This window comes from Chiloscyllium punctatum, chromosome 34 (assembly GCF_047496795.1).
Source record: "Chiloscyllium punctatum isolate Juve2018m chromosome 34, sChiPun1.3, whole genome shotgun sequence".
Classification (NCBI taxonomy): domain Eukaryota; kingdom Metazoa; phylum Chordata; class Chondrichthyes; order Orectolobiformes; family Hemiscylliidae; genus Chiloscyllium; species Chiloscyllium punctatum.
Genome location: NC_092772.1, coordinates 55,237,777 through 55,261,384, shown reverse-complemented (window position 1 = coordinate 55,261,384; position 23,608 = coordinate 55,237,777). Strand labels below are relative to the sequence as shown.

Below are 23,608 nucleotides of genomic sequence, written 5' to 3'. Positions count from 1 at the left end.
AGTAACAGCAGTGTGTACCATCCCCTCCCTCCCTCCCACCGACGCTCAGTAACAGCAGTGTGTACCATCCCCTCCCTCCCCCCACCGACACTCAGTAACAGCAGTGTGTACCATCCCCTCCCACCCTCCCCCCACCGACACTCAGTAACAGCAGTGTGTACCATCCCCTCCCTCCCTCCCACCGACGCTCAGTAACAGCAGTGTGTACCATCCCCTCCCTCCCCCCACCGACACTCAGTAACAGCAGTGTGTACCATCCCCTCCCTCCCCCACAGACGCTCAGTAACAGCAGTGTGTACCATCCCCTCCCTCCCCCACCGACCCTCAGTAACAGCAGTGTGTACCATCCCCTCCCTCCCCCACCGACCCTCAGTAACAGCAGTGTGTACCATCCCCTCCCTCCCCCACCGACGCTCAGTAACATCAGTGTGTACCATCCCCTCCCTCCCCCCCCCACCGACGCTCAGTAACAGCAGTGTGTACCATCCCCTCCCTCCCCCCACCGACACTCAGTAACAGCAGTGTGTACCATCCCCTCCCTCCCCCACCGACCCTCAGTAACAGCAGTGTGTACCATCCCCTCCCTCCCCCCACCGACACTCAGTAACAGCAGTGTGTACCATCCCCTCCCTCCCCCCACCGACGCTCAGTAAGAGCAGTGTGTACCATCCCCTCCCTCCCCCCACCGTCCCTCAGTAACTGCAGTGTGTACCATCCCCTCCCTCCCCCCACCGACGCTCAGTAACAGCAGTGTGTACCATCCCCTCCCTCCCCCCACCGACGCTCAGTAAGAGCAGTGTGTACCATCCCCTCCCTCCCCCCACCGTCCCTCAGTAACTGCAGTGTGTACCATCCCCTCCCTCCCCCCACCGACGCTCAGTAACAGCAGTGTGTACCATCCCCTCCCCCACCGACCCTCAGTAACAGCAGTGTGTACCATCCCCTCCCTCCCCCCACCGACCCTCAGTAACAGCAGTGTGTTCCATCACCTCCCCCCCTCCACCGACCCTCAGTAACTGCAGTGTGTACCATCCCCTCCCTCCCCCCACCGACGCTCAGTAACAGCAGTGTGTACCATCCCCTCCCTCCCCCCACCGTCCCTCAGTAACTGCAGTGTGTACCATCCCCTCCCTCCCCCCACCGACCCTCAGTAACTGCAGTGTGTACCATCCCCTCCCCCACCGACCCTCAGTAACAGCAGTGTGTACCATCCCCTCCCTCCCCCCACCGACCCTCAGTAACTGCAGTGTGTACCATCCCCTCCCTCCCCCCACCGACCCTCAGTAACAGCAGTGTGTACCATCCCCTCCCTCCCCCCACCGACCCTCAGTAACAGCAGTGTGTACCATCCCCTCCCTCCCCCCACCGACCCTCAGTAACTGCAGTGTTTCCCACCTACAAGACCCACTGCAGAAACTCAACCAAGATCCTCAGGCAGCACCTTCCAAACCCACGGCCACTTCCATCTAGAAGGACAAGGGGCAGCAGGTACATGGGAACACCCCCCCCCTTCAAGTTCCCCTCCGAGCCCCTCACCATCCCGACTTGGGAATATATCGGCCGTTCCTTCCCGGGTCAGAATCCTGGGATTCCCTCCCTCAGGGACATTGTGGGGCTACCCTACAGCACATGGACTGCGGCGGCTCAAGAAGGCAGCTCACCCCCACCTTCTCAAGGTGGGGGGCAACTAGGGACAGGGGGCAATAAATACCGGGCCCAGTCAACAACGCCCATGCCCCATAAGTTAATTCTTAAAGAATTGGCATGAGTGCTATCCTTGCCTGAGATGGTGTGTTGGACCAGCCTGCAAATCTTGTTCCCAAACGTCCCTCAATAACAGCGAGGTTCATCGGCTGTAAACATTGCAGGAGAGTGATATTAGATATTCTTAGCAAAATCTCAATGCCATATGGTGAGTAACAGATCGTTACACCAAAGGATTAGCCTGTACACAGCAGGGACTTATAAATGACTCACTGTTGAAAACATACTGTCTTATCAACAGAACAGTGTTTTCTCGTGCATTCTCCTCTCCCTGATGGAAGGGTAGCACCGCACTCTGCAGAAGATTTTCAGTACAATAGTCACGTTCCCTTCCAATCACTCTCCTGATCAAGGAGATCAACTTGACACTGATGCAGAGGGTCAGTGCTGAGGGAGCGTCGCACTGTCGGAGGGTCAGTGCTGAGGGAGTGGGCACTGTCGGAGGGTCAGTGCTGAGGGAGTGCCGCACTGTCAGAGGGTCAGTGCTGAGGGAGTGCCGCACTGTCGGAGGGTCAGTGCTGAGGGAGTGCCGCACTGTCGGAGGGTCAGTGCTGAGGGAGTGGGCACTGTCGGAGGGTCAGTGCTGAGGGAGTGCCGCACTGTCGGAGGGTCAGTGCTGAGGGAGCGCTGCACTGTCGGAGGGTCAGTGCTGAGGGAGCGCTGCACTGTCGGAGGGTCAGTGCTGAGGGAGCGCCGCACTGTCGGAGGGTCAGTGCTGAGGGAGTGCCGCACTGTCGGAGGGTCAGTGCTGAGGGAGTGCCGCACTGTCGGAGGGTCAGTGCTGAGGGAGTGCCGCACTGTCGGAGGGTCAGTGCTGAGGGAGCGCCGCACTGTCGGAGGGTCAGTGCTGAGGGAGCGCCGCACTGTCGGAGGGTCAGTGCTGAGGGAGTGGGCACTGTCGGAGGGTCAGTGCTGAGGGAGTGCCGCACTGTCGGAGGATCAGTGCTGAGGGAGTGCCGCACTATTGGAGGGTCAGTGCTGAGGGAGTGGGCACTGTCGGAGGGTCAGTGCTGAGGGAGAGCTGCACTGTCGGAGGGTTAGTGCTGAGGGAGAGCCGCACTGTCGGAGGGTCAGTGCTGAGGGAGCGCCGCACTGTCGGAGGGTCAGTGCTGAGGGAGTGCCGCACTGTCGGAGGGTCAGTGCTGATGGAGTCCCGATCTCCTACTCGATATAAATTCTCCCTCCCAGGAATTGCCTTTTGCCTGGTTCGAACAAAGCATTGACGGGTCAAGTCTGTCCAGTCCAGTGTCCGGGGGTTGGGGGTGGGGCATTTGGAGGGGTCATCAATTAACACCTCAACAAAATGACTCAAACAGAAGCCTCATGAGGTCAGACCTCGGCAGGTTGATGCTGATTAAATTTTGCTATGTGCAAAATTGGTTTTTATTTTGTCGTCCATATCTGAGCTATTACAGTAAATGGAAGTGATAGGGACCACATAAAGGTAAGGCAGTGATGAGTGATGACAGGGACGGTAACCATGCGACAAGGGAGGAACTGGGAACGTGTCCGGGGAGATTTGTAGAGATTGTTGTACCTTGGGCTCTGTAAGGACAAGTGTTACTTCCGAAAGGTGGTTGTATATACATGACAAGGATTCAATTAAAGATCAACGATAACACCTTGGAAAGTGAAGCAGATCCTGCCCAGGTGATGCATTGCTCCGAACTATTCTGTACAGGGTGACATTCTGCAAGAGATAATTACTAAGAGATGGATAGCGCAGAGTGAGGCAGCAGCAGAGTTGGGAGTAATTCAGAAACTTCCTTCCCACTTCACTGGGACATTTGGCTGACCACCTCAAATCTCTCCCACACTTCGTGTCCCCTCGTCCAGCGCCTACACCCCCTCCCTATCTCTGTAACCTCCTCCAGCCCCTAAACCCCTCCTGATCACTGTAATCCCCTCCAGCCCCTACACCACCTTCCTAACTCTGCAATACTCTCTGGTCCCGAAACTCCTCCCTAGCTCTGTAATGCCCTGCAGCCCATAAACCCCTCCCAATCTCTGTAATGCCCTCCAGCCCCAACACCCCCTCCCTATCTCAGTAACCCCCTCCAATCCCTAAACCACTCCCTATCACTGTAACCCCCTCCCGCCCCTACACCCTCTCCCTAACTCTGTAACCCCCTCCAGCCCCTAAACCCCTCCCTATCTCTGTAACCCCTTCCAACCCCTACACCCCCTCCCTATCTCTGTAACCCCCTCCAGCCCCTACACCCCCTCCCTATCTCTGTAACCCCCTCCCGCCCCTACACCCTCTCCCTAACTCTGTAACCCCCTCCAGCCCCTAAACCCCTCCCTATCTCTGTAACCCCTTCCAACCCCTACACCCCCTCCCTATCTCTGTAACTCGCTCCAGCTCCTACACCCCCTCCCTATCTCTGTAACTCGCTCCAGCTCCTACACCCCTTCCCTATCTCTGTAACCCCCTCCAGCCCCATGCCCCCCTCCCTATCTCTGTAACCCCCTCCAGCCCCTACACCTCCTCCCTATCTCTCTAAGACCTCTTCAGCCCCCAAACCCCCACCCTATCTTGGTAACCTCCTCCAGCCCCTACACCCCCTCCCTATCTCTGTCAACCCCTCCAGCCCCTACACCCCCTCCCTATCCCTGTAACCCCCTCCAGCCCCTACCCCCCTCCCTATCCCTGTAACCCCCTCCAGCCCCTACCCCCCTCCCTATCTCTGTAACCCCCTCCAGCCCCTACACCCCCTCCCTATCTCTGTAACCCCCTCCAGCCCCTACCCCCCTCCCTATCTCTGTAACCCCCTCCAGCCCCTACACCCCCTCCCTATCTCTGTAACCCCCTCCAGCCCCTACACCCCCTCACTATCTCTGTAACCCCCTCCAGCCCCTACCCCCCTCCCTATCTCTGTAACCCCCTCCAGCCCCTACACCCCCTCCCTATCTCTGTAACCCCCTCCAGCCCCTACACCCCCTCCCTATCTCTGTAACCCCTCCAGCCCCTACACCCTCTCCCTATCTCTGTAACCCCCTCCAGCCCCTACACCCCGTCCCTATCTCTGTAACCCCCTCCAGCCCCTACACCCCCTCCCTATCTCTGTAACCCCCTCCAGCCCCTACACCCCCTCCCTATCTCTGTAACCCCCTCCAGCCCCTACACCCCTCCCTATCTCTGTAACCCCCTCCAGCCCCTACACCCCTCCCTATCTCTGTAACCCCCTCCAGCCCCTACACCCCTCCCTATCTTTCTGTGCTCTGTGTGTGTGTGTGTGTGCATGTGTCTCTCTCTCTCTCTGGATCCCCATGTCTCCATAACCACAGCAATGCTGTTGGCTCTTAGCTGCCCTCTGGGCAATAAATGGGACTCCCTCATCCCCTGAACAAATGAAGGAAAATAAAAATCAAGTCCGTAGTGGGTTGGCATGTGAATGCCCACTTCATCACCCCCAACCGATCACCCTCTGTGAACGCTTGACCCTCCTCTATTCCTGGGGTTGTGTGCCCAGGACCGGGACAAATCCGAGAGTGTGATGCCTGGAGTCGTGTTCCTTTTGAGTGTTTCCGTGCTCATAGGTTGTAATAACCAGATACCACATGGTCTCTCTCGTACACCGAGGACTGAGGGAATAGTTTTTGGCCAGGAATCTGGACTGTGGGATGCCCTCAATCTTACACCCTGACTCTCGCACTTCCTCCATTCCCGTGCCCCCCCCCCCGCCAACTGTGCGATGTCTGGGCAAGCTGAGAGGAGTCCACTCTCCCCCTCCGAATTCCTCTCGGGATATCCTGGAATTCTCGCGCACGCCGGCCTCCGTTGTGTGCCAGGGCAAAGTGCCAATAGTCTAGAACCGCCAAAAATATGGGCCCCGGGCTTTAAACACCGCAACGGAGACAGGGGCAATCAGAGACCCTGCACAACCTGACTGGAGGGGGCTGGCACAGTGATGGGATGCCCTCTTACCCCCTCTCAGGATACCTGCCCAGCCTCGTCCACGGTTACCACCCAAGTCAGTTCCACCGCGGGGGTGGGGGGGGAGGGGGGGGGGGGGTGGTGCCCAGACAGTGGCCTCCTCTGCTGGTTCAGTCCGGTCGGTGACTTGCTACGAGGGATCTCGGAGGTTGGCATGAGTCAGACGTTATTCATGAGTGCATGCCAGGCCGTGGGGTGTGCCCTGAGATGTAGGTGCCTGAATCTGCTCAGGTTCTGTTCCACCCCAGGGCTGACTCCAGACTGGGTCAGCTGGGAATCTGCATATTAATGAGGTGAGTCATAGCCTTAATTAGGTGGCTCGTGAATAATGTTTACCTGGCACCACGACAGTCTGAGGGTGTCAGTGGTTAGAACAGCATTTATCACCCATCCCTAATTGCCCAGAGGGCAGTTATCGGTTGACCTCTATTTCTGTGGTAAAAGTGAGGACTGCAGATGCTGGAGGTCGGAGTCTAGACTAGAGCGGTGCTGGAAAAACACAGCAGGTCAGGCAGCATCCGAGGAGCAGGAAAATCGACGTTTCGGGCAAAAGCCCTTCATCAGGAATAAGGCATTCATTCCCCTATTTCCTCACGGTCATCGTTCAACTCGGAATTCCAGATTTTCATTGGATTCAAATTTCCACCCTCTGCCATGGCAGGATTCAAACTCGGGTCCCCAGAACGTGACCTGGGGGTCTCTCGATTAACGGTCCAGCGATAACGCCCGAGGTCATCACCTCCCCTTGAGTGGGGTTGGATTACCTCAGACAGTTGAGTCATGGAGTCGTTGCCCATCGCGTCCATGCCAGTCGCCCAAGCACCTATGGACTCCAGTCACATTGCACGCCTCACGCGGTCATCTGACCACTTCCTGAGTGTTGTTCTTGCCTTGCCCACCCTTCCAGGTGGTGAAACCTCTACTTAAATCCCCTCTAAACTCCCACCCCTTTCATTAAATCCAAGCCTCTTGACATTGACCCTTCAACTGAGGGGAATACCTTTTACCCTATCATTGCCCTCGATCAGGTTATGAATGGATCTCCCATCCTCTCCCTCTGTAATATCCTTGCAAAGGAGGACTGAGTCCAGTGCAGTGATTCTAGTCGATTTGGAAGCTCCTTCCGCAATGCCCCAAAAGAGGGCAGTCATGAGAGGACATCCCAATCTCCTGCTCCCCACCCCCACCACGGCAGCTTCCCGTTGCTAAGGCAAAACCTAGTTCCGCCCAGTGGAGACTATCGTGGAACAGCGCAGACCCTCTGGAGGTGGGTGGGTGGTGGACAGAGCTGCTGTTCGGACCCAACGTCTGGTCTACAGGGGTCGCCCCCCCCCCCCCCCCCGACCTCAAATGAGAGACGTTGACCTCCCGGGATTGAGGGGAGGGGGAAGTGGGCACACAGTCTGTGCCAGACTTCCAGAGAGGAGATTCTTGGGTGGCTCAAGTGTCGTATGGTCCTTCCAGGATCATCACCACCTGCCCTGTCATTCCTAGACGGACGTTCGAAATCGATCAAAGGAGACCATAAGGCATAGGAGCAGAAATGAGGCCATTCAGCCCATCGGAGTCTGCTCCACCATTCTCAACCCCATTCTCCCACTTTCTCCCCATAACCCTTAATACTCTTAACAATCAAGAACCTATCTATCCCTGCCTTAAATATCCTCAATGATCCGGCCTACACAGCCTTCTGTGGCAGTGAATCCCACAGATTCCCCACTCCCTGGCTGAAGAAGTCTCTCCTTATCCCCATTCTAAAAGGTCTTCCTTTCACCTCTAAGGCTGTGCCCTTGGGTCCCAGTCTCTTCTGCCAATGCAAACATCTTCCCAATGCCCACTCTGTCCCGGCCATTGAGTATTCTGTATGGTTCAATGACTTCACCCCTCATCCTTCTAAACTCTCATCGAGTGTAGACCCAGAGTCTTCAAACATTCCTCATATGTAAGCTTGTCATTTCTTGGACCATTCTCGTGAACCTCCTCTGAACACATTCCATCCTTCCTGAGATATGGGGCCCAAAACTGTGCACAATACTCCAAATGTGGTCTGACCAGAGCCTTATAGAGCCTCAGAAGTACATCCCAGCTTTTATATTCAAGTCCTCTCAAAATAAATATCATCATTGCATTTGCCTTCCTAACAACTGCCTCAACCCGCATTACCCTGACAGAATCCTGGCCTAGAACTCCCAAGTCTCTTTGCACTTCGAGGGGGTACCTGTCCCTCTACCTCTCTTTGTATCGTCTGTAAACCTAGCCAGAATGCCCTCAGTTCCTTCATCGAGATCGTTAATGTATCAAGTGTTCAGGCCTGTTCAGCCTCTCCCTGTAGCTCAAATCCTCCAACCCCGGCAACATCCTTGTAAATCTTTTCTGAACCCTTTCAAGTTTCACAACATCTTTCCGATAGGAATGAGACCAGAATTGCACGCGATGTTCCAACAGTGGCCAAACCAATGTCGTGTACAGTCGCAATGTGACCTCCCAACTCCTGTACTCAATACTTTGACCAATGAAGGAAAGCATACCAAACCCTACACCTGGAATATTGTGTGCAGTTTTGGTCTCCAAATTTGAGGAAGGACATTCTGACTATTGAGGGAGTGCAGCGTAGATTCACATGGTCAATTCCTGGAATGGCGGGAATGTTGAAAGATTGGAACTACTGGGCTTGTATACTCTTGAGTTTAGAAGACTGAGAGGGGATCTGATTGCGATGTATAAGATTATTAAAGCATTGGACACTCTGGAGGCAGGAAACATGTTTCCGCTGATGGGTGAGTCCCAAACCAGAGGACACAGTTTAAAAATAACGGGTAGGCCACTTAGAACAGAGATGAGGAGAAACTTCTTCACTCAGAGAGTGGTGGCTGTGTGGAATGCTCTGTCCCAGAAGGCAGTGGAGGCCCAGTCTCTGGATTCATTTAAGAAAGAGTTGGATAGAGCTCTCAAGGATAGTGGAATCAAGGGTTATGGAGATAAGGCAGGAACAGGATACTGGCTCAAAGGGCCGAATGGCCTACTCCTGCACCTATTGTCTATTGTCAAACCCAAGACAGAGAACCTGACCCTGGACCACTTCAGAAGAGAATGGGACAGGGTGACCTGGCATTCAATCTCAAATAGGGGTGACCTTATCTTGGTTTATAAAATCATGGGGGGGGCATGGACAGGGTAAATAGATGAGGTATTTTCCCTGGGGTGGGGGATTCCAGAACTAGAGGGGCATAGGTTTAGGAGATGGGAAAGATATAAAAGGGATCTGAGGAGGAACCTTTTTCACCCAGAGGGTGGTATGTGATGGAATGAGCTGTCAGAGGAAGTGGTGGAGGCTGGTACAATTACAGCATTTAAGAGGCATTTGGATGGGTATATGAATAGGAAGGGTTTGGAGGGATATGGGCCGGGTGCTGGCAGGTGGGACTAGATTGGGTTAGAATATATGGTCAGCATGGACCGAATGGCCTTTTTTTGTGTGGTAGGACTCTTAAGAGGTTGGTTTTAAGGAATGTCTTAAGAGAGAGGGGTTGGGGGAGAGGGGTGGAAGCGGTGGGGGTCAGAGGGAGACCTAAGGAAGCGTATTCCAGCTAACCAGCAGCTGGAGGCAATGGTGGAGTGGGGAAGGCGAAGGGGGAGACTGAGAGGGGCTATTTTGAATCACTTTGGGGTTGGGCGGGGTGTTTCGATACAGTCAATGAGGGAGAGACTGTTCCCAGAAGGTAGAAAGGTCAGTCACCAGAGGGACACAGATTGGAGAGAGTTGGGAAAAGACCAAGAGGAATGAGGGAGGGTAGGGGAGGAGAATGTGTTACTTGACGCAGTGAATTCAACAGGAACGTGCAAACAGATGGGAATTGGAGAGATGGAGTTGATTTACTGATCAATCGATTTATTGTCACGCGCATCGAAGTACAGTGGAAAGCTGTGTTTGCGAGCAGCTCAGACAGATCATAGTGACCAGGGAGAGACAGATCAAAGAGATTTTAGACAGAGGCGCACAGGATACAGGGCATGCACTAGGCAGGAGTGGGAAGGTGCAGGGTTTGGGAAGATTGGAGCTAACTGTAATGGGACAGACCCGGGCAGGCCGAATGGCCTTCTGCAGCGCGATTCCGAGGCCGTATTCAATCAGCTGTCTCTTCCTCTTGCCTAGACCCACCGAGGTGACGTGGAGCCGTCTAAACGACTCTCTGCCCAGGCGAACAGAGCAACATGGTAACCGAATGGTCCTGCCAACCCTCAGCTCCCTCGATAACGGCACCTACCTCTGCCAGGCCGAGAATGAGCTCGGCAGCTCCACCGACCAGTATGTGCTGGTGGTACACGGTGAGTGATTCTGCCCAGGGTGGGGGTACGGGGGGGGGGGGGGGGGGGGGCGGTGTGGATGGAAGAGGGGAGCAAGGAGGGAGGTGAGGAAGGGGGAGATGAGATGGGGGAGGGGAGATGGATAAGGGGAGAGGAGGGGAGGTGAGGGGGTGATGAGGAGGGGGAGGGGAGGAGAGGAGAGGAAGGGGAGATGAGGAGAAGGAGGAGAGGTGCAGAGGGGGAGGGGAGGGGAGGAGGGGAGGGGAGGTGGTGGAGGGGAGGTGAGGAGGGGGAGTGGAGGGGAGGAGAGGGAGGGGAGGAGGGAGAAGGAAGAGTGGAGTGAGGAGGTAGGTGAGGTAGGGAGGGGAGAGGAGGGGAGGTGAAGAGTGGGAGCAGGGAGAGAAAGGGGGAAGTGTGAGGAGACGAGTGGAGTGAGGAGGTAGATGAGGAGGGGGAGCAAGACAAGGAGGGAGTGAGGGGTGTTTGAAGGGGTGGGAGTAGGGTGTAGGGTGGGGGTGGAGTGGTGTATCGGGGAAGGGGGATAGCCTGGAGAGCGGAAGAGGGTGTGGGTTGAGGAGGCGGGTGCAGAGTGAGGACGGGGTAGTGGGGTAAGCAGTGCAGGAGGGGAAGGACAGGCTGAACTGCTGAACACAATGGGAAGCCAATGAGAAAATGGCTTCTGGAGCTAGAGACATCTGAGAAATCTGGAGCAGGAAATGTTACATGAGACCATCAAGGGCATGGGATGTCCCAGGTTCTCAGCTATTCCCTTGGTTTTCAGAGTGCTCCTGAACAGTTGAAATGAGGAATCTCTCCCTGGGAGTGAGAATACTCCTGGTGTCCCTGGGGGTCATTTTGCCTTCCGCATATCAGGAAGCCGATACTATCCTGAAAGGACTGTGGTGTAGGTCCATCGATGATCCAGGACTGTAAGAGTTAAATCGTACGGAGCGATCCCACAAACTGCGCTTCGTAACCTCTGGAAAACTGAAGGTGAAAAGGGGGGGGGTTGCTATTGGATCGAGATTTTCAAAGTGCTCGACAGAGAGAAATATTTCCACTGTTTGGAACATTTGGGACCAGTGGTAGCATTTTAGAATCGGAGCATAACCTTTCCAGGAGTTGGGAGTGACAAGTGTTTCCGTCTCAAGTGCTGGGGGAAGAGTTAGCAAAGTCCTCCCACAAACCTCAAGCGATGATAAAATCCATCTGATTGATAAATTCCGGCCGGCCTGAGGTGTTAATTCATAAAAGGAAGGTGATGGCATAATGTCACTTAATTAGTGAATCTCTACAGGGTTTTAATCGATCCAACCCCAGCTCTACTTAAGGAGATGTTAGACTTTCGAACTCAATGTAAATTCAATTGACGAGCAGAAACTGCGGTGTTTAAATTTAACTTCAGTGACAGTGATGTGTGTTTACAATGGCCTTTTGTGTCAGAAACCCATCGCCCTCCCCCAGTCTGACTTAAGCGTGACTGCAGACCCACGGAGTTTAGTTTAAGGGCAACTTGATGTGATTATGTCTGACGAAAAGATCAGGGGGTGGATAAAGGGACAGTGCAAAAGTACATCTCTGGCGTTCAGTCAGAGATTGCTATGATCTAATTGAATGGCAGAACAGGCTTGAGGGGCTGAATGGCCTCCTGCTCTTACTCAGCGGTCAAGAAATATAAGGACTTTAAATTCTGAGCGGCCCCTCAGAGGGAAGTGGTCGTGGGAGGTCTGCTGAGCACAAGTTCAGAATCAACTTATTTTAACTTAAGATGGAAAGTTGGCACATGTGAATTGGCATAGCGCCCTTTTGGCACTCAGCGGCGTGAACAAACAAGTGCGGCTTTGACAGTGTTTATCTTTCACTTAGCTCACAACCCAACCACACAATTTCGCATTTACAGAGCCCCCCCCCTTACCACAAGGCATCCCAAGCTGTAAGGGAGGAAAATGGTGGGTGAGTGAGTCGGGGGGATCGGTGAGGGTACCACACAGCACGATCGACGGTATTCTCAAAGGGAAGGTGGGAGTCTGTTTCCACAAGGACTGTGTGGTGCTCACTCTGACTGACACTGTCACACTCACATACACCTGAGGCAGGAGGATTGGGGAAGATCAAGCACATTGTCTGCAAGGTGTGACAGTGTCAGGCAGGACTGCCCTGGGAGGGTTTGATGGGGGGGTCAGTGTAGAGGAAGCTTTACTCTGTATCTAACCCCGTGCTGTCCCTGTCCTGGGAGGGTTTGATGGGGGGTCAGTGTAGAGGGAGCTTTACTCTGTATCTAACCCCGTGCTGTCCCTGTCCTGGGAGGGTTTGATGGAGGACAGTGTAGAGGGAGCTTTACTCTGTATCTAACCCTGTGCTGTCCCTGTCCTGGGAGTGTCTGATGGGGGGTCAGTGTAGAGGAAGCTTTACTCTGTATCTAACCCCGTGCTGTCTCTTTCCTGGGAGTGTTTGATGGGGGACAGTGTAGAGAGAGCTTTACTCTGTATCTAACCCCATGCTGTCCCTGTCCTGGGGGTGTTTGATGGGGGGACAGTGTAGAGGGAGCTTTACTCTGTATCTAACTCCGTGCTGTCCCTGTCCTGGGGGTGTTTGATGGGGGGGACAGTGTAGAGGGAGCTTTACTCAGTATCTAACCCTGTGCTGTCCCTGTCCTGGGAGAATCACAGAAGGCAGAAAATGTTGTTTGAATCGGTGACTTCCTTTGATGATCTGAGCAGTGGACCGTTTGATACACAGATAAATGGACCCTTGGCCAATTCGAGAGTGAATTCCACACACGCTCAGACTATTCACCAGAGAGAGAGAGAGAGAGAGAGAGAGTCTGCTGACCTCTACTGGAGATTAATGTGGAGACTACAGAACTCACGTTTGATCTCTTCATTACAAAACAGAACTGTGTACTCAGAGATTACCGCATTCTCCAGCTTCAATATTTACACCGAATTAACAGGGGTGACAGAGATAGGGAGGGGGTGTAGGGGCTGGAGGGGGTTACAGAGATAGGGAGGGGGTGTAGGGGCTGGAGGGGGTTACAGAGATAGGGAGGGGGTGTAGGGGATGGAGGGGGTTACAGAGATAGGGAGGGGGTGTAGGGGATGGAGGGGGTTACAGAGATAGGGAGGGGGTGTAGGGGCTGGAGGGGGTTACAGAGATAGGGAGGGGGTGTAGGGAATGGAGGGGATTACAGAGATAGGGAGGGGGTGTAAGGGCTGGAGGAGGTTCCAGAGATAGGGAGGGGGCGTCGGGGCTGGAGGGGGTTACAGAGATAGGGAGGGGGTGTAGGGGCTGGAGGGGGTTACAGAGATAGGGAGGGGGCGTCGGGGCTGGAGGGGGTTACAGAGATAGGGAGGGGGTGTAGGGGCTGGAGGGGGTTAGGGTGTAGGGGCTGGAGGGTGTTACAGAGATAGGGAGGGGGTGTAGGGGCTGGAGGGGGTTACAGAGATAGGGAGGGGGTGTAGGGGATGGAGGAGGTTACAGAGATAGGGAGGGGGTGGAGGGGCTGGAGGAGGTTACAGAGATTGGGAGGGGGTGTAGGGGCTGGAGGGGGTTACAGAGATAGGGAGGGGGTGGAGGGGCTGGAGGGGGTTACAGAGATAGGGAGGGGGTGTAGGGGCTGGGGGGGGTTACAGAGATAGGGAGGGGGTGTAGGGGCTGGAGGGGGTTACAGAGATAGGGAGGGGGTGTAGGGGCTGGAGGGGGTTACAGAGATAGGGAGGGGGTGGAGGGGCTGGAGGGGGTTACAGAGATAGGGAGGGGGTGTAGGGGCTGCTGGAGGGGGTTACAGAGATAGGGAGGGGGTGGAGGGGCTGGAGGAGGTTACAGAGATAGGGAGGGGGCGTCAGCGCTGGAGGGGGTTACAGAGATAGGGAGGGGGTGTAGAGGCTGGAGGGGGGTTACAGAGATAGGGAGGGGGTGTAGGGGCTGGTGGGGGTTACAGAGATAGGGAGGGGGTGTAGGGGCTGGTGGGGGTTACAGAGATAGGGAGGGGGTGTAGGGATAAGAGGGGGTTACCGAGATAGGGAGGGGTGTAGGGGCTGGTGGGGGGTTACAGAGATAGGTAGGGGGTTGAGGGGCTGGAGGGGGTTACAGAGATAGGGAGGGGGTGTAGGGGCTGGAGGGGGTTACAGAGATAGGGAGGGAGTGTAAGGGCTGGAGGGGGTTACAGAGATAGGGAGGGGGTGTAGAGGCTGGAGGGGGTTACAGAGATAGGGAGGGGGTGTAGGGTCTGGAGGGGGTTACAGAGAAAGGGAGGGAGTGTAGGGGCTGGAGGGGGTTACAGAGATAGGGAGGGGGTGTAGGGGCTGGAGGGGGTTACAGAGATAGGGAGGGAGTGTAAGGGCTGGAGGGGGTTACAGAGATAGGGAGGGAGTGTAAGGGCTGGAGGGGGTTACAGAGATAGGGAGGGGGTGTAGAGGCTGGAGGGGGTTACAGAGATAGGGAGGGGGTGTAGGGGCTGGAGGGGGTTACAGAGATAGGGAGGGGGTGTAGGGGCTGGAGGGGGTTACAGAGATAGGGAGGGGGTGTAGGGGCTGGAGGGGGTTACAGAGATAGGGAGGGGGTGTAGGGGCTGGAGGGGGTTACAGAGATAGGGAGGGGGTGGAGGGGCTGGAGGGGGTTACAGAGATAGGGAGGGGGTTTAGGAGCTGGAGGGGGTTACAGAGATAGGGAGGGGGTGGAGGGGCTGGAGGGGGTTACAGAGATAGGGAGGGGGTTTAGGAGCTGGAGGTGGTTATAGAGATAGGGAGGGGGTTTTGGGGCTGGAGGGGGTTACAGAGATAGGGAGGGGGTTTAGGAGCTGGAGGGGGTTACAGAGATAGGGAGGGGGTGTAGGGGCTGGAGGGGGTTACAGAGATAGGGAGGGGGTTTAGGAGCTGGAGGTGGTTATAGAGATAGGGAGGGGGTGTTGGGGCTGGAGGAGGTTACAGAGATAGGGAGGGGGCCTGGAGGAGGTTACAGAGATAGGGAGGGGGTGTAGGGGCTGGAGGGGGTTACAGAGATAGGGAGGGGGTGTGGGGGCTGGAGGGGGTTACAGAGATAGGGAGGGGGTTTAGGAGCTGGAGGTGGTTATAGAGATAGGGAGGGGGTGTTGGGGCTGGAGGAGGTTACAGAGATAGGGAGGGGGCCTGGAGGAGGTTACAGAGATAGGGAGGGGGTGTAGGGGCTGAAGTGTGTTACAGAGATGGCGGGGTGTAGGGGCTGGAGGGGGTTACAGAGATAGGGAGGGGCTATAGGGGCTGGAGGGTGTTACAGAGATAGGGAGGGGGTGTAGGGACTGGAGGGGGTTACAGTGATAGGGAGGGGGTGTAGGGGCTGGAGGGTGTTACAGAGATAGGGAGGGGGTGTAGGGGATGGAGGGGGTTACAGAGATAGGGAGGGGGTGTAGGGGCTGGAGGGGGTTACAGAGATAGGGAGGGGGTGTAGGGACTGGAGGGGGTTACAGAGATAGGGAGGGGTGTAGGGGCTGGAGGGGGTTACAGAGATAGGGAGGGTGTGTAGGGGCTGGAGGGGGTTACAGAGATAGGGAGGGGGTGTAGGGGCTGGAGGGGGTTACAGAGATAGGGAGGGGGTGTAGGGGCTGGAGGGGGTTACAGGGATCGGGAGGGGGTGTAGGGGCTGGAGGGGGTTACAGAGATAGGGAGGGGGTGTAGGGGCTGGAGGGGGTTACAGAGATAGGGAGGGAGTGTAGGGGCTGGAGGGGGTTACAGAGATAGGGAGGGAGTGTAGGGGCTGGAGGGGGTTACAGAGATAGGGAGGGAGTGTAGGGGCTGGAGGGGGTTACAGAGATAGGGAGGGGGTGTAGGGGCTGGAGGGGGTTACAGAGATAGGGAGGGAGTGTAGGGGCTGGAGGGGGTTCCAGAGATAGGGAGGGAGTGTAGGGGCTGGAGGAGGTTACAGAGATAGGGAGGGGGTGTAGGGGCTGGAGGGGGTTACAGAGACAGGGAGGGGGTGTAGGGGCTGGAGGGAGTTACAGAGATAGGGAGGGGGTGTAGGGGCTGGAGGGGGTTACAGAGATAGGGAGGGGGTGTAGGGGCTGGAGGGGGTTACAGAGATAGGGAGGGGGTGTAGGGGCTGGAGGGGGTTACAGAGATAGGGAGGGGGTGTAGGGGCTGGAGGGGGTTACAGAGATAGGGAGGGGGTGTAGGGACTGGAGGGGGTTACAGTGATAGGGAGGGCTGATGGAGTGAGATGGAGTTAACAATGAAGAGTTGGGTTCTGGGCTGGCCCTTCTGACATCAGTCTTTCTTGTATCTTTCTGGACATTGCCGGAGAAACTCAGCAGGTCTGGCAGCATCGTCGAGAGAGAAACAGGGTGAACATTTTGAGTCCGTTGCTGTTCACCTGAGTCCTCTGCCTCAGTTGTGATCGGATGTACCACGGTCCCCACACACTGCGCGACGCATTCCCCACCTCCTTGCAAGCCCTGCGTTTCTCTAGCATCTCCAGCTCAATGGGGGAGTGCCCTTGGGGTCGGGGTACGTGGATTTCCAGAGGTTGAGGGGAGGATTGAGGAGGGATGGAGTGTTGGGAAGGCCGATCCACTGTCGATGGAGCTGAAGGGGGGAGTGGGGTTCGAGGTGGGGTAGGAGGGTAAGGTTTGCTGATGAATGGCCTCATGCCCACACGTTGCTCCCCAAGTGGCAATCTGGGAAGACCACTTGGCTTGGAGCACTCCCCGCTGAAGTGGCAGGTGTGCACAGCAGGATCCCACAGGCCATGCCATGATAATAACACAGATGTTTGGTACATTTTTGGGCAGAACGCTGGAGGTGTGTGGGGGGTGAGGGGGAATCCAGGTAAACTCCAGCCTCACTCACCACCATCCCCTTGTATCAGAATCCATCCCTCAAGTATATGAGGAAGGGGCCAATTCGAGGCTGAGTTCAGGAACAGCTCCGGGGGGGGTCTGTCTGAGGAGGAACAGTCAAAGTCTGCTCTCACTCAGGGCTGTGTTCACCATTCTCACAATGTTTCCTGTGTTGTGTTTATCTCTCTCCCCATCCCCCCGCCCCTCATTCCCCCCCCCCCTCCCTCACCCCTAACTCATGCTATCATTTCCTCTCTCCTTCCCTCTCCCCCTTTCTCTCCCCCTCTCTCCCTCCCTATCCCCCCGACCCTCCCTCTCCACCCTTCTCCCTCCACCCTGGCACTCTCGCCTTCCCTCCCCTTATCCCTCTCTCCCTCCCCCTCTCCCTCCCCTTCTCCCTCTCTCCCTTCCTCTCTCTCTCTCTTCCTCCCTCCATCTCTCTCTCTCTCTCCCTCCCTCTCTCCCTCCTCTCTCCCTCTTCTCCCTTCCTCTCTCCCTCCCTCTCCCTCCCCTCATCTCCCTCTCCCTCTCTCCCTCCCTCTCCTCATCCTCCTCTCCCTCTCTCCCTCCCTCCCTCTCTCCCTCCCTCTCTCCTACTCTCCCTCCCTCCCTCTCTCTCCTTCCGTCTCTCCCTCCCTCTCTCCCTCCCTCTCTCCCTCTCTCCCTCCCTTCCTCTCTCCCTCTCCCTCTCTCCCTCCCTCCCTTTCTCCCTCTCTCCCACTCTCCCCCTCCCTCCCTCTCTCCCTCCCTCCCTCCCTCTCTCCCTCCCTCCCTCTCTCCCTCCCTCCCTCCATCTCTCCCTCCCTCTCTCCCTCCCTCCCTCCCTCTCTCCCTCCGTCTCTCCCTCCCTCTCTCCCTCCCTCCCTCCCTCCCTCTCTCTCCCTCCCTCCCTCTCTCTCCCTTTCTCCCTCTCTCCCTCCCTCTCTCCCTCCCTCTCTCCCTCCCTCCCTCTCTCCATACAGACCCGGGTACCGTGGTTGATGCTCAGCGATCGGTCAGTTATGCAGTGGTTGGAGGAGTCCTGGCCCTGTTTGTCTTTGTGATTATCTGCATGCTCATCGTGACTGTCTGGTTCTCCATGAGACAGAAAGGTCAGGTTCTGTTTACTTCCTTCCCCCCCCACCTCCCCATTGCCCAGGACCCCCGAACGCTCTCCCTCTTTCTCAGAACCCCTCACCCATCTCCCCTCTTCACTGCCATGTTCACTCGTTAAAACCCCTCCCCACCTCCTCACCCCAAACTAAACCAGTCCCCCCTGCCCTGCTCCTGGCCCATCTCCCTCCAACCCTTTCCTGTCCATGTCCTTATCCAATTGTCTTTAACACGTTGTAACTGTCCCCACACCCCCCACTCCCTCAGGAAGGTATTTACACACACGAACCACCCTCTGTACGAAAATAAAAGCCTCTCGTGTCTTTTTAAAATCTTTTTCCTTTCACCTTAACAAATAATCTTGAAATTCCCCATCCTAGGGAAAAGAAATCTGCTGTTCACCTAATCTATACCCCTCATTATTTTATAAACCCCTATAAGGTCACCTCTCAACGTGCTACGCTCATGTGAAAAAAATCCCTTTATAACTCAAATCCTGCATTCCCGGCAACATCGTGGGAAATCTCTTCTGAACCCTCTCCAGTGTCATAATATCCTTCCTAAAACAGGGCGACCAGAACTGGACACAGTATTCCAGAAGGGGCCTCACCAATGTCCTGTACAACCGCAACATGACGTTCCCAACTCCAGTACTCAACAAGTCTGAGCAATTAAGGCAAGCATGTTAAACGGCTTCTTAACCCCACCCCTGTCTATCTGGGATGCAAATTTCAAATCATAATATAACTGAGCCTTTAGGTCTCTCTGTTCTACAGCACGACCTGGCACTTTCCCCTGCCACCGCAGGAACTGTAAAACCTGTGCCCACACCTCCTCCCTCACCTCCATCCAAGGCCCTAAAGGAGCCTTCCACATCCATCAAAGTTTTACCTGCACATCCACCAATATCATTTATTGTATCTGTTACTCCCGATGCGGTCTCCTCTACATTGGGGAGACTGGACGCCTCCGAGCAGAGCGCTTTAGGGAACATCTCCGGGACACCCGCACCAATCAACCAAACCGCCCCGTGGCACAACATTTCAACTCCCCCTCCCACTCTGCCGAGGACATGGAGGTCCTGGGCCTCCTTCACCGCCGCTCCCTCACCACCAGACACCTGGAGGAAGAACGCCTCATCTTCCACCTCGGAACACTTCAACCCCAGGGCATCAATGTGGACTTCAACAGCTTCCTCATTTCCCCTCCCCCCACCTTACCCCAGCTCCAACCTTCCAGCTCAGCACCGTCCCCATGACCTGTCCCACCTGTCGATCTCCCTTCCCACCTATCCACTCCATCCTCCCCTCTGACCTATCACCTCAGCTACTCTCAGCTACCTTCCCCCCAGCCCCACCCCCGTCCCATTTATCTCTCCACCCCCGAGGCTCTCTGCCTTTATTCCTGATGAAGGGCTCCAGCCCGAAACGCCGATTTTCCTGATCCTCGGATGCTGCCTGACCTGCTGTGCTTTTCCAGCGCCACACTAATCTTGACTGAGCACCATCCAAGGCCCTACTTTTCATTGTATAAGTTCAGCCCCTGTGTGTTTTACCAAAATGCAGCACCTCACATTTATCCAAATTAAACTCCATCTGCCCCTCCTCAGCCCATTGACCCAATGGATCAAGATCCCTTTGTGATCCCAGATAACCTTCTCCACTGCCCAATGTTCCACCAACTTTTGTTCCATTTGCAAACTTACTAACCGCGCCTTTCATATTCTCGGTGAAATCATTGATATCAATGACAAAAGTGGATCCAGCATCGAAAGGATCGAAATTTGATATGGGCTCAAAAACATTGTTGTGGAAATCCCGTCCGGGTTCCTTTAGGGAGGGAAATCTGCCCGTCCTTACCTGGTCTGACCTACAAGGGACTCCAAACTCACAACAATGTGATTGAATGCTGTCTATCTGAGCCACGCCTTCAGTTCAAAGGGACAATTAAGAATTGGGTAACAAACACAGGCATTCTGTGGAAAACCAGGCAAAAGAAAAATTAATCCCTCACTCAATATCTCGAAGTGAAAAGGGATGGAGTGTACAGGTGCTTGTCCCATTTCGGGCCATGGGGAGAACTTCCTTCACTCCCGTCGCGGTTGACCTTACTGAGGCTGTGAAAGGCACTATGGAAATGCTCAGATGTTCGGCTGTGGTTGGTTCCTCACTTTGCCAAATTCCCTTGTGACTCCAAATCTAGGTTCGTACCTGACGCACGAAGCGAGTGGATTGGACGAGCACGGTGAGGCACGGGAAGCATTTATTAACGGAAACGAGAACCATGAGAGGAAAAAAGAATATTTCATCTAACGAGCGAGAGAGAGAGAGAGAGAGAGAGAGAGAGAGAGACGGTCACTGAGTGGCCCAGGAACTGAAAGGGCCACTTGTAAACATTGATCGACTTTGTTTTTTTTAATAAATCAATAGCCTTGTTATCAGCAACTATTCCACCTTCCAGTACTGAACACTGATGATTCTCGGGTTTGGATTCTGTGTTGTCGGGGCTGGCGGAAATAAGAGAGCCCATAAAGGTCCGTTCAGCAAACAATTGGACTCCCGAGGCTAATCAAGACGGACAACGACAGAGGGAGATTACTACTTTGGCAACTCTTGTCGGTGACAACTTCCATTCCTCCCTCCCCCACCACACAATCGATTACCCCCACCTGCCACCCCCCCCCAAGCCACCCCACCCCGGACGCTCACACACTTCAGTCCAGCTCGAGTCGAAACAAGACTGAAGGTAGAGTCAATGGGCCAGCTGTACTTTTTCCTTCAAGAATGCAGTCTCCTTTTTTTTGGTGAATGAGAGTGGGTCAGATACTGAGATTATCCGCCATCTCCTGGCAGAACCTCGTCCTGTTGATGCGACCCTCATTTTCTCTCTCGGTTTAATTCCTGTGATTTCTTCGCCATGGTGATCTGCTCCCATGGAATTGCGTCGTCGCTGAAAATTTGTTATTTTCAACTAGCTGTTGTTTCTCTGGGTTCTCGCTGCAGAGAATTGAGAGTATTTGAGCTCACCAAGCAGTAATACTAACTATGTGTGGCCTGATTACTGTCCCCTCGCCTCAACTATCATAGGATCACTGCAGCATAGGAGAAAAGTCACCCGGACCATCGTGACCGTGGAAGGTTAATCATCATTGTCCTCATTGACATTTGATTGAAAGTTAACCCTGAGAAAGATGTTAAAGCAGAGAGAATCCTTGAGAAATTCTAACCAGTGTTAAAACTGTCTGTGGCTTAATGTAACGTACACTTGGTCGGTTCAGAGCAATTTGGGGATGATGACTTTGACTCCCACGGATGAGAGAGTGAATCAGCTTAAAGATTCGATCGATATGTTTTAGTCAATGTATCAGATGACAGATTGGTCTTGTCCCATCTCATTACCTACTAGGCTGTGCAGATAATAACATGATTTACAGCTGAGAAGGGATGTTTCCAAAGATTTTCATCGCACAGTTATCAGGTCCAATGCAAGAGTGCTGAATTTCAACGGGAGGGAGGATCGTTTGACATAGAGTCATAGAGATGTACAGCAGGGAAACAGACCCTTCGGTCCAACCCGTCCATGCCAGCCCAGATATCCCAACCCAATCTAGTCCCACCTGCCAGCAACCGGCCCCTATCCCTCCAAACCCTTCCTATTCATATACCCATCCAAATGCCTTTTAAATGTTGTAATTGTACCAGCCTCCACCACATCCTCTGGCAGCTCATTCCATACACGTACCACCCTCTGGGTGAAAAAGTTGCCCCTTAGGTCCCTTTTATATCTTTCCCCTCTCACCCTAAACCTATGCCCCTCTAGTTCTGGACTCCCCCACCCCAGGGAAAAGACTCTGTCTATTTACCCTATCCAAGCCCCTCATGATTTTATAAACCTCTATAAGGTCACCCCTCAGCCTCCGACGCTCCAGGGAAAACAGCCCCAGCCTGTTCAGCCTCTCCCTGTAGCTCAATTCATGTTGACTCTGACTGGGCGAGTCTTGCTGGTATCACCTGCTATCTTAAAGTAGAGCGTTCCAATGAAACCTTTCACAAGCCAAAATGGCATAAAGCGAAGACGCATTAATTTATACGGGAAAAATATTTCACCTTTTATCGTAAAAGCAAAAATCCACTTTTCAGTTAGCAAAAACAGGTACTAACGCAGGTCTGCCATAAAGGCAAAGTGGGGTAAGGCGAACCTTCAAAAAAGCAGGAGATATGTGTATAGACTCCCCTAAACCTCAAGCACAGAAGGAATCAGGCTTCCAATTTGCCTTACCCAGCTCCCTCCATACAACTGCTTCTCTCATCCCGTGAGTGAACGTTACAAGGCCAAACCGATTCTCTCGCATCGGGTGGGGGGGGTTCCTGTAGGTATCGACACACCCGAGATTGTTCGGCAAGTCCTCCTCTCCGATTTTGGAATCAGACCGAAGAGCAGCGAACTAGCGAGGGTGGGGCGGTGAGAGTGTGCTCTGCAATCTGCAGATTGTGAACACTCGCGGGAACATCTGACTCAATGCAAGCAAGTCATCTTTGGAGTTGTGTGACCTCCCTGGGACTGGCACACAATGTTCCTCAATTTCCTAATAGGCAGCGCGTCTCTGTGGACTGACTGTAGAATCTTGTTCAGAGGGTACCCTTCAGATACCCTTCAGCCCTTCAGAGCTTGGGGAGTACACAGCTCCCTGGTTGCTTGCTTTTTGACAACGGGAGAAAGTGAGGACTGCAGATGCTGGAGGTCAGAGCTGCTAATGTGTTGCTGGAAAAGCGCAGCAGGTCAGGCAGCATTCAAGGAGCAGGAGAATCAACGTTTTGGGCATCAGCCCTTCTTCAGGATTCATTCCTGAAGAAGGGCTCATGTCCGAAACGTCGATTCTCCTGCTCCTTGGATGCTGCCTGACCTGCTGCGCTTTTCCAGCAACACATTTTCAGCTTCTTTTTGACAACCCCAGGTCTTAACTTGCAACGGTGAGCCAGTGGTTAGCACTACTGCCTCACAAACGCCAGGGACCCCGGTTCGACTCCAGCCTCGGGCGACTGTCTGTATGGAGTTTGCACATTCTCCCCGTGTCTGCATGGGTTTCCTCCAGTTTCCTTCCCACAGTCCAAAGATGTGCAGGTTAGGGTGGATTGGCCATGCTAACTTACCCATAGTGCCCAGGGATGTGTAGGTTAGGGTAGATGGGCCATGCTAAATTGTCCCATAATGCCCAGGGAGGTGTAGGTTAGGGTGGATTGGCCATGCTAAATTGTCCCATAATGCCCAGGGATGTGCAGGTTAGGGTGGATTGGCCATGCTAAATTGTCCCATAGTGCCCAGGGATGTGTAGGTTAGGGTGGATTGGCCATGCTAAATTGTCCCATAGTGCCCAGGGATGTGTAGGTTAGGGTGGATTGGCCATGCTAAATTACCCATAGTAACCAGGGATGTGCAGGTTAGGATGGATTGGCCATGCTAAATTGTCCCATAGTGCCCAGGGATGTGTAGGTTCGGGTGGATTGGCCATGCTAAATTGTCCTATAGTGCCCAGGGATGTGAGGTTAGGGTGGATTGGACATGCTAAATTGTCCCATAGTGCCCAGGGATGTGTAGGTTAGGGTGGATTGGCCATGCTAAATTACCCATCGTGCTCAGGGATGTGTAGGTTAGGGTGGATTGGCCATGCTAAATTGTCCCATAGTGCCCAGGGATGTGTAGGT

General features: G+C 54.4%; 1 protein-coding gene across 2 annotated transcripts in view; it reads left to right on the top strand.

Annotated features, from left to right (window-relative positions):
• Nucleotides 1–22,425, top strand: part of cadm4 (cell adhesion molecule 4) — a 238,940-nt gene extending 216,515 nt beyond the window's left edge. For both annotated transcript variants that reach the window (XM_072553562.1, XM_072553563.1), the window contains exons 7-9: nucleotides 9,855–10,027; nucleotides 17,777–17,905; nucleotides 20,109–22,425. In XM_072553562.1, the coding sequence (XP_072409663.1) occupies nucleotides 9,855–10,027; nucleotides 17,777–17,905; nucleotides 20,109–20,218 (412 nt within the window). In that variant the 3' untranslated portion in view covers nucleotides 20,219–22,425. The remainder of the gene's footprint in view (nucleotides 1–9,854; nucleotides 10,028–17,776; nucleotides 17,906–20,108) is intronic.
• Nucleotides 22,426–23,608: the final 1,183 nt, after the last annotated feature.